The following is a 10,875-nucleotide window of genomic DNA, read 5'->3' on the forward strand; positions in this document are numbered from 1 at the left end:
GATAACCTTGCCCCTTGTGACCTCATAAGAAGCAAGATTCCAGATTGGTCCATCTGAGCTTTCATTTTCTCAAAGGCAGAGCAAGATACCCCAGGGCTCGTTTTATACCTATCGGCATTTCTAGCCACTGGGGGACCATAGGCAGGCTGGCGGAACGCTTATTAATGTAAAAAATCCTAATGAAGTGAAATTTTCATGCCATGGGATCTTTAAGCAACATGGAATGCAATGCATGTTAAGGTCAGGTTACCTTTGAATACATGATATGAACCTTAGCCCGTGTGTACTTTTTTAGTAAAGGCCTTTGACCTACCATTGAAAAAACCTTTTCCTTTACAAGTTTGTGCTTGTCTTGAACCTACATGCCTCATTGTGTGAATCTCAGCTTGAAGGACTTAGAGGGTGAAGCTTTTCTCTGTTAAATTTGTTTCCAAAATCCCCAGATCACGTGTCCCGTTGCTCTTCTATGCCCTCCTTTATGCATTATTCAAGCTCAAATCACTCACTTTGTGTGGAAAACCACAGAGTGTCTATAGCCTACACTCAAGTAGAATACACTCTTACACATTACAACTTCAGACCATTAAAGCTTGGGGAATTCTCCACAGGAGTGGAAGAGGAGTGTGAGCATTATTCATGATGGCTGCTGTTTGTGGGAAGACTGGTGAAACTGGCCATGTGAGGCCTATCAGCATGCCTCAGAGAGGAGCATGGAGTCATTTGGTAACTGTTAGCCTGCTCTGTTTTCTGCTCGGCCATATGTAATGGTTGTGCAGCTTCTCTGAGTGTTCCCACTTTGAGCCACTGTCAGTAAGGTATATGTTTTGGCTGCCACACTTCCTTCAGTTCAGGTTAGCGGTCCAACTTGATGTTGCTTAACCCTTGTATTGTCCTCACTTTTGGGACCCTCTCGTGTCCCTCGGGTCAAATTGACCCGTGACTTATTTGGGGTTTTAAAAACAATGCTGAAATCCAATTTTACTTCATAATCTATTAACAAATATTGTCTTTATCTCAATTTCAAACAATTTAGATAACATATATGTTTAGGGAATGCAATCAGTCTCTACTAGCACACAATTAAAAAGTGGGATTTGTTTTTTGTCATAAGGTTATAATTCATGTTAAAAATCCACTTTGTTGTCATTCTTACCTTGGAAAAAAACATAAGTGTCATATCCCCAAAAAATTCTGAATTGAGTCAGGAATACATGTTCATCACAGAAAATCAGGTAAGGCTGTTGATTTTCAGGTAAACATTTTTTTGTATGTAACATTTTTCTTCTTATAAAAGGGTCAATTTGACCCAAAATACCATACAAGGGTTAAATAAAAAGATATGAATTAAATTCTTCTTCATTTGAGCATTAAACAATGTAGGGGTCTTCAGCTTTAAAAAGCTCTATCAAATCTTATTTTGCATGGTATTGTTTTCACTTCTCAAAACATCTCTAGGAAAGAGGATGTGGATGATGGATGGCCCACCAAGCATGTCACTTTGAAACAGGAGACCATGGCAATCTTTTTTTTAGTCAAGCTTTATTATACAGGTCATTTATTTCCTAATCATTTCCTAGGAAGTTTCCTGAAAACGCACTGGGTAGACATAGTGAAATCACGTCAACCTAAACCCCAATAAATACTCAATCATTATTTATTTTCTTCTTGTATGTTGAATTGTATGCTAACCATCAAACAAATTTCCCATTTGCTTGTTCACCTGACCTGCTGTGCTATTGTCTAGGTTACGCAAGCAATTTATGGAATCAGTTATGTGATTAAAAACAAACGGAAGTTGTTCCTCGTCACTGTCTAACTAAATGCTTGCTCTTGTGGGAATTACTGCAACTGTTGGGTCTTTGTAAATTATAGACTGTGGTCTAGACCTACTTTATCTGTGTCTTGAGACAACTCTTGATATGATTTGATATAAATAAAATTTAAATTGAATTATTGTCCCTATAATGAGTATAAAATGAAGTAGTCCTTTAAAGACAAAAAAAATCCAAGGCACTCTTTTTGTAAAAAGAAAAATGAAAAGGCTTTATTTAGATTTCATAGTTACATTAAAATGAACTGGGCAGAAACCCTCGCTTATCGTCACAAAGCGGCCTTCTTACTGGGAAATCTTCTTAAATCGGAAATAATTTTGAAATCTTCCATTTTTGTTTTTTGGAAATTCAAACCCTAACGAGACCTTAACTATGTGACAACCAAAACAGAACGGTTATTTTTGGAACCGGTATGTTTTGGTTGTCAACCATACTCAAAGACAACCATTAGCACAAGTGTATTTTTAAATGCTGAAAGCTCTGGGTGTGGAGGGGCTGTCTTGGTTGACACGCCTCTTCCACATGCGTGGAAGTCTGGGACGGTGCCTAAGGATGGCAGACCGGGGTGGTTCCCCTCTTCAAAAAGGGGACCAGAGGTTGTTGCCAACTACAGGGTTCACCTTCTCAGCCTCCCTGGTAAGTCTACTCCAAGGTGCTGGAAAGGAGGGTTCGGCCGAGTCGAACCTCGGATTGAAGGAGAACAATGCGGATTCCGTCCTGGCCGTGGCACACGATCAGATCTTTCCTCTCGCAGGATCCTGGAGGGGGCCTGGGAGTATGCCCACCAGTCACATGTTTTTTTTGTGGATCTGGAAGGCGTAGACCGGGTCCCCCGGAGAAATTGTGGGAGTGCTGCGGGATATGGTGGGGGTCCCTTCTTAGGGCCATCCAATCTCTGTATGACCAAAGCGAGAGCTGTGTCCGGGTTCTCGGCAAGTCGGACTCGTTCCAGGTGAGGGTTGGCCTCCGCCAGGGCTGCGCTTTGTCACCAATCCTGTTTGTAATATAATGACAGATATCGAGGCGAGTCGGGGCGGGAGGGGTTGCAGTTCGGTGGGCTCGGGTCCCATCGCTGCTTTTTGCAGATGATGTGGTCCTGATGGCATCATCAGCCTGTGACCTTCAGCACTCACTGATCGGTCGCAGCCGAGTGTGACGGCTGGATGAGGATCAGCACCTCTAAATCTGAGGCCATGGTTCTCAGCAGGAAACCGATGGAGTGCTCTCTCCGGTAGGGATGGAGTCCTTACCTCAAGTGAGGAGTTTAAGTACCTTGGGTCTTGTTCGCGAGTGAGGGGACCATGGAGCGTGAGATTGGTCGGAGAATCGGCAGCTGGTGCGGTATTCATTCTGTTTATCGACCGTTGTGACGAAAAGAGAGCTGAGCCAGAGGCAAAGCTCTCGATCTACCGGGCAATTTTCGTTCCTACCTCACCTATGGTCATGAAGGCTGGGTCATGACCGAAAGAACGAGATCAAGGGTACAAGCGGCTAAATGGGTTTCCTCAGGGGGTGGCTGGCGTCTCCTTAGAGATAGGGTGAGAGCTCAGTCATCCGAGAGGAGCTCGGAGTAGAGCCGCTGCTCCTTCGCGTTAAAAGAGCCAGTTGAGGTGGTTCGGGCATCTGGTAAGGATGCCTCCTGGCGCCTCCCTAGGAGGTATTCCAGGCACGTCCAACTGGAGGGGACCTCGGGGAAGACCCAGGACTAGGGGGAGATTATATCTCCAACCTGGCCTGGAACGCCTCGGGATCCCCCAGTCGGAGCTAGTTGATGTGCTCGAAAGGGAAGTTTGGGTCCCCTACTGGAGCTGCGGCACACACTGCCCGATACCGGATAAGCGGATGAAGATGGATGGATGGATGGATGGTATTTTTAAATGTTGTAAAATAATTCTCTTTTCTTTTTTTATCCTACTAAATTCTTTTATTCCTGGTTAGTAAAATCACGCCTGTAACACTTTTTGGTTTTCACACGTTCAAATATTTTCAGTTGGTTATTCATGTAACAGCAAGTGACTGAGGAGAGAAGACTTTTTAGAATTTTAAGTTAGACCCACCTTCCTGAGGTGCCACCATGTAGAGATGGAGATCTTTGCCCGACGGGTTCGGTCTCCGGGCCGAGCTCAGGCTCACGGTTGCGCGTTAAACGGTCAGGTGATGCATTTCGATTAGCGGGAAAATGTATGCTCTGTAGTTGAAACGGAGGCTAGACTCTGGCAATTACGTTTTGGTTGTACCGGGAAAGAACTTTGTTCATGAATAAATTATGTTAAAAAAAGTAGAAAGCTTGACAAAAGGCAAAAGAGCTGTGTGCATTTGCATAATGTCGGACTGTAAATGGGTTTGGGCTTTTAAAAAGCTGTCAATGTCCGACTCGGGCCGAATTCTGTCGGGCTCAGGCCTTGTTGGGCCTGACTTTTAAGGCCTGATTACAGCTCTACCACCATGTCTGTATCAGCATGTTAACGTGCTCTGTGTCTTGTCTCTGATTGACCCGGTTAAGTGAGTGGGTTACTATCCTCTCCTTTACCATGGCAGCAGGTAACAAGGCTTCATACAAGATGGAAATCAATCAAATTATTCCTAGGAGCCCAGTGTGTGGTTGTGTAACCAACCTTGGTTGTCCATAATCTGTCACAAATGATGACAGAGCATGGTAATAAGGGAGCATATTCCCACCATCATTGTCACAGTCAATCCCTGGAGGCAGTAAGAGACCGGCCAGCACACACCACAAGGGGAGGAGTTCATGTTCGAAAAGCGGCAAATACACCAATCCTGCTGGGGAAATAATGAAGGAGATTAATGTTCATAGTATGTTTCCATGTTGCAGAGATATAGGAGTAAATATTTTTGATTGTGGATTCAAGTATTTCCCAGTAGATCCTTCCTGAGCCTTTTGTTTTTTCCTATTTCTTTCTCCTCACATCATTTAGAATATCTTCCTAAAAACCCCTTCAAAATAGAAAAGTGTGTTCCTTACCCTTTATATATTATTTAGTATTTTTATATTCATCCTCCGCTTGTTCTGCAAGGTATAGCTGGCCCTTTAGAAAAAAGTAGACACTGGCCCGTGTATACCTCCTGTGTGTTATTGCCACATGTTTACTGCACCGCCATTGTTCACCACTTAGCCCCAACAATAGAGGACTGGGGCTCTCAGACGCACTTTCATTGTGTATATGACAAAACCTACCAGCTGATAGCATTCTGGCCTGATATCAGAAAACGGCTAGATAAATCACATTGGTGGTGGTGATGGTGTTTGTGTGGTGTGTGTGTGTATTGCAGAGGGGAGGGAGGGGGCCTATACAATGGAGGTATCGAATTCACTCTGGATGAAGACTGCACTGCCGACACTTTCTACATGAATCTATGCCTATCCAGGGATCATTTGCCATGGTTAATTTAGTCTGTGTGCTCAGAGTGGCAATTTCAACCAAGTAATCACAGCACCCCCAAGAGGGGGACAGGTGTTGCACACTCTGAGAACAAAGCCTCTCCCACTCATCTCGCCTCTCTCATGTCCTACCACCTTCCTCTTCTGCTGCTCACAAACACAAGTGCAGATAAGGGATGCTTGCTTTATTCCCTTGCGATGTCATTGTAATGCACTGCAGGCTTGAAAAGAGAGCAGTGACGACTGGAAGTAGTGCTTGCTGCTGTTTACTGTTTACCTAGCGGTGCGTTTTGGGAATGATTGGGCCGATCGGGGTAAGTTCCAGGCTGAAGGCTGAGCTGGCAGTGACACATGGAGGCTTCTCAGGATGCAGGAGAAACGCGTCGCTGAGTCCCCACAGAGACCAGCTCAGGCCGAAACTAACACCAGTTATTGTAGCTGTGCGCCCTAGTTTGCCGTGTGCTCTGTTCCATATATCCTTCTATTAACTGAGTCTGACATATCCATAAGGATGATGGACGGGCTTGGCGTTTTGCAAAGCCATTTCCTGTGCTGAATTATAATGCCTGGAAAAGGGGGGCAGAACATTGTCTTTGAACAAATGTGCACGGTGTGTGTTTCAGAGCCGACTGCCATCACCACCCTGCCATCCACGCTGGACATCACCGTGGGGGAGAGTGTGGTCCTGCCCTGTCAAGTGAGCCACGACCCATCCCTGGAGCTCAAGTTCACCTGGTTCTTCAACGAGCAGCTCCTCCACTTTGGGAGCCATGGTGGATTTTTTGAAAAAGTGGGAGGTGTAAGTACATAATCCCTCACAGTTTTGGACAGTCTGTAAGGCTACAAGGCCTCTGTTTTATAAAGAGGTTGTGTTGTGGTGAGAGCTGTAAAGACAGGTTTCCCATTTACAAATGATGTAGGGATGTATGCAGAAAGGTATTTAAAATCAAGTTGCCACAATGTCAAGTCTGACACTGAAACTTTAAATGATCCAATGAGCCATTTCTCAGTAGGGCTGTGTTCAGAAATTGGTGTCATCCGGCAACTTTTGTGCACAGAAACTCGAGTAAAGATAAATACCTCATCTGAAAAGTTCATCAAGTTTTTTTAATCCTCTGTGTCCTCCTTGGCTATTAGCAGCTGTATCACGTGGCTGCACCGACAGAATTGTTGTCATTACTTAGAATTCCTCCTGGGGGAGACAGAAACTACGCTCTATAGCTTAAGGGCTTCTGCACACGGCCTGCGTGGCGTGTCCGTTTTTACTTCGGCTCCCATGTTAACAGGTTAGAGCTTGCACACTGCCGGCGTAACACGCACGTCTCAGGCACCGCTCGAGCCATGCCGAAAACGCATAGAAATAGGCACTAAAAATAGGGCCGACGCCTATTTTTCAAGCGTGTTGGAAGCAATTTGAACAGAACACAAAAAGGTTTTATGTCACTTTGACACGATTACATTTAATAAATGACATTTTGATTTTTGAAACTCTCTAGGTTTTGACATAAATGCAGATGTAAATGTTATTTAAAAAAAGAAAAATTGCGGTTTTCAAATATTGTATCTGTCAACGCAGAACAAAATATTCTGTAGCGTATTTTGCTGTCACTGACAATGTTATCTTTGTTGTTATGAAATCAGTATATATTTATGTTAAACATGAAGTATACTACTGCTGTTGTTTCATTTTTTTAATGGGAAACATACATGTGCAGCAGCAACGCCGCGCCAGACATGTTTCTGGTGTACAAAGACATAGAAAACGCCACGCAGACGCCACGCGAGCATTATAATCTTTCAGCCATCCAATGATGACGTTGTCTAGAAGAAAAAAAAGACAGAACAAAAGAATGTCCTATCTACTGTCCCAGCTTTTACTAAATAGGAAACAAACCTTATTGAGGTGTGTTGAAGAATGCTCCCTTTATGAGTGTGACTGTGCTCTTCTGCTACATAAAAGACATTGATTTATGTTTCAACCCTCTTCTGAGATTTCAATGAATAAAGGTCAAGAGATGACTGAAGATTCATTGGTACATCAATACTATACCTTTTCTTCTTTTTGCAGGGTCATAATAAATTCAGCCGCAGTGCAGAGGGAATGTTTGAAGTGTATTATTTATCGAAGAAAATTGCTGCCTGTGGTTTTTTTTAAAATACTTTTTACATACACACCCTGCAACCAGTCTCAGTCGGCCACTGGATACTTTGAAAGGTTCGCAGCTTACATCTCGTCATGTGACACGAGGGCTCCTTTTTTCCCCAAAACAATTCAAGGCTCTTTCAAAAACTGCTTCTAATACAACAATTTACAGTCTTCTCTCACTAATGAATTGCTGTACTGTGTATCTACACTTTGTTTACACTTGATTAAGCTAGCAGCCTCTCCATAGAATTCTTTCTGCCATTATGCCACAGCTTTCCGCGTGTTTAATTTATTACAGAACCTGCTCTCCTCTGCTCTGATGAAATGATAATGTAGGAGTGGGAATTGCAATTAGAGATGGAATAAAAGGCTCCCTTAAAGAACTAACTATCAGACTAGCCATTAAGACTGCTCCTTAACTGACACTCCTCTATACCAAAATCAAGCTATTTGTGCAGGCACATTTCTGCAATCAGAGTGACAAAAATAAAGGCATGGAGCATGCCCAATATAGAGAGGTATTTCTGTGTCCTTTTTAGAATATGGAAAGAGAGGCTGCATGAGGAATTTTGGATTTATTTTTCAAGATATACACACATGAGAATGAGCTTTCTTCAACTGGTTTTGTTCCCATGTGGCTGAAAAGTCAGTATTGTTCTTGAATTACAATAGCTGGAGGCTTTCCATGTTGCTTATGGAACTCTGTGTGTGTGTGTGTGTGTTTGTGTGTGTGTGTGTGTGTGTGTGTGTGTGTGTGTGTGTGTGTGTGTGTGTGTGTGTGTGTGTGTGTGTGTGTGTGTGTGTGTGTGTGTGTGTGTGTGTGTGTGTGTGTGCGTGTGTGCGTGTGTGTGTGGGTGGGTGTGTTGAATGACAGCAGCATTCGGCAGGAGACATTATGATTCGAAATATCCAGCTGAGGCATGCTGGGAAGTACACGTGCGCCGTGCAAACGAAGGTGGACAGCATTTCCATTGCTGTCGACTTGGTTGTCAGAGGTAAGTCACGTTCGTTCACGTTCAGTCTGCTTTTGCTTCAACTGACAATAAACATGCTTCAATTAAAATGACTACTGACCACGTTAGCCCTGTTTAAGGTTTGAAAACAGAATATTTATCATTCATCTACTGCTGAAGCAATGAGGAGTTTGCTAGTGATTAATGATTACTGTGACTGGCTGTGCCTCATTGATAAAGACATAAAAGGATAGAACGAAAAGGGAGGCTAATAAAAAATAATCTTTCTTCAAGGTTTAAAGGAAATTTACTGTCTAATTATACCCAATAGCTCCCAAAGGTTTCGCTGACTTCGCTACAGTAGCTGCAGGTGCTAAAATCACTGCAACTCTTTCCACCATGTTCCCATCTCTCCCCAATTTGCATTTCCTTCCCTTCGCTCATCTTCCTCCGTCTGTCTCTCTATCTTTCTCTCTTCTTTGCTGCCTGGCTTTGCCATCTATCAGGTCCCCCGGGGCCCCCTACCAGCATCCATGTAGACGAAATCACTGATACCACAGCCTCTCTGTCCTGGAGGCCTGGTCCTGATAATCACAGTCCAATTACGGCATATACCATCCAGGCCAGGACGCCATTTTCCCTCGGGTGGCAGGCTGTCACCACAGGTAAGCTCTCTCCATCCAGCCGTGGCCTCCTCCAGTCACATGGAGGGGGCCGCTCTTCATTCTGCCTCGCCTGTGAGAATATTGAAGATGTCATTTTTACCCCAGCCCCAAATGGTACGCAATTGTAGCATGACCATTGACCGCCAGTTTATCGGACTCCTGGGAATCCTGAAACGTGGATCTCATCATGATGAAGCTTGTTGCCAAGGCTGTAATTTGATAGTGCAGTTAAGTGATAGCAGCGGTGTAATTTTCCCCCACATCCTCTTTTAATGGGGCTCAGCATTCACGCATGATTGGTGGAATGTGCATTTATGTCATACTATATACCTTGTTCTATTGATATTTTTGTGAATTAAGGACACTTAGATCTGAGATGGTTTTACTGGCCCCATTGATTTACCACATCAGGATAATATATTTGAAACCTAACTACATTTGGACCTGGCAGGTAGACAGAGCTCCTCCTTCAACAGAAGTAATGGACTTTTTTTCATTTCTAGTGGAATCGTCTCTCTTTTTTCTATATATGTTGTGCATCATTGGGATTTTTATGCTTTGCTATAAAACCAGCAACAGACACAGATCTTACTAGAGAGCTAAAGAAATATCTTCAAACTAGAAAGTTAGTAGTGTATAGTCATAATGTCAGTATATATAGTATTGAATAGTGTATAGAAATGCATGAAAGTGCATTTCTTTATCTAAGTGATTTATCTATTTTGGGGTTTTTTTTCAGTTAAGGTGCTGACACACCAAGGAGATTGTTGTGAGCGTCCCTCACCCTAGTTTTAGCGGTGTATCACGCATAGGGTTGGGTATCGTTTAGATTTTTACAAATCAAACCGGTACTTTTAAAACGATTCTTGAAAAACCAACAAATGACAGAAAGAAAGGCTTTATTTTATAGTTTTTTAACATTAACATTAACATTTTACAGTAATTGCATATATAATAAGTAAACCTAAGCAGATACACTATTAACAAGTAACAATAAAATAAATGTTGAGTTGGTATGCTAACCAGAGCCCAGAGGGAAAATGCGAGTCTGATGCCAAACCGGTACTTTTAAAACGATTCTTGAAAAACCAACAAATGAATGAAAGAAAGGCTTTTATTTATAGTTTTTTTTAGTTGAAAATTATTTAAATTTAACAATATATCAACATTTTACAGTATATACAGTATACTAAACAGTAAAATAAGCAAGCCTAAGCAGATACAGTATTAACAAGTAAAAATTAAATAAATGTTGAGTTGGTATGTTAACCAGAGCCCAGAGGGAAAATATGGCATTTTAAAAGTAGCCTACATTTACGGTAGCTAGCTAACGGTAGACTACAGAGAAAGCGTGATATTTTTACGTCCGTCTCGGAGCGACAGAGGGAAAATATTTCAGTCGACACATTTATTGGAACCAAAATGAGGAAAAGAAATTTGCATTCTATCTGGTTTGATTCCTACCGGTTGCGGTACCCAATCCTAATCACGCGCCGGCGCTTCTCGTTGGCCCCAGTTAGCCTGTGTCTTCTTTTTTCAGCCGAATCATCATTGGACAGTTAAGCCTCTCAAGCAGGCGCAGAACGTGAGTGCTAGTTGGCCACTGACTGTAGTCTTTGGTGTGTTCAAGCGCAATTTTTTTTGGCCAAGACAATGGCGACGAGAGGAGATGCAAGACAAAGCCACAGTGGGGCTTTCGTAGCCACTGATTTCTTGCCGTCTGCTTGGTGTGTCAGCACCTTTAACGTGTGTATTATGTGTCCTTGTGAGGGATTACATCTGTCCTATGTACCTGTGGTGGAGTCCTACCAGGTCTGTCAGCCTGGCGGACACTGCTGCAATGACGCTAAGCTGACACACACACACACACACACACACA

The 10,875-nt window shown here is 43.0% G+C and overlaps 1 protein-coding gene across 1 annotated transcript in view; it reads left to right on the forward strand.

Annotated features, from left to right (window-relative positions):
- Window positions 1–10,875, forward strand: part of cntn4 (contactin 4) — a 167,582-nt gene that overhangs the window by 148,244 nt on the left and 8,463 nt on the right. Inside the window, exons 13-15 of the mRNA XM_032514281.1 lie at window positions 5,856–6,031; window positions 8,253–8,373; window positions 8,838–8,996. Coding sequence (XP_032370172.1) covers window positions 5,856–6,031; window positions 8,253–8,373; window positions 8,838–8,996 — 456 coding nt within the window. The remainder of the gene's footprint in view (window positions 1–5,855; window positions 6,032–8,252; window positions 8,374–8,837; window positions 8,997–10,875) is intronic.

The sequence above is a fragment of the Etheostoma spectabile genome, chromosome 4, assembly GCF_008692095.1.
Source record: "Etheostoma spectabile isolate EspeVRDwgs_2016 chromosome 4, UIUC_Espe_1.0, whole genome shotgun sequence".
NCBI lineage: Eukaryota > Metazoa > Chordata > Actinopteri > Perciformes > Percidae > Etheostoma > Etheostoma spectabile.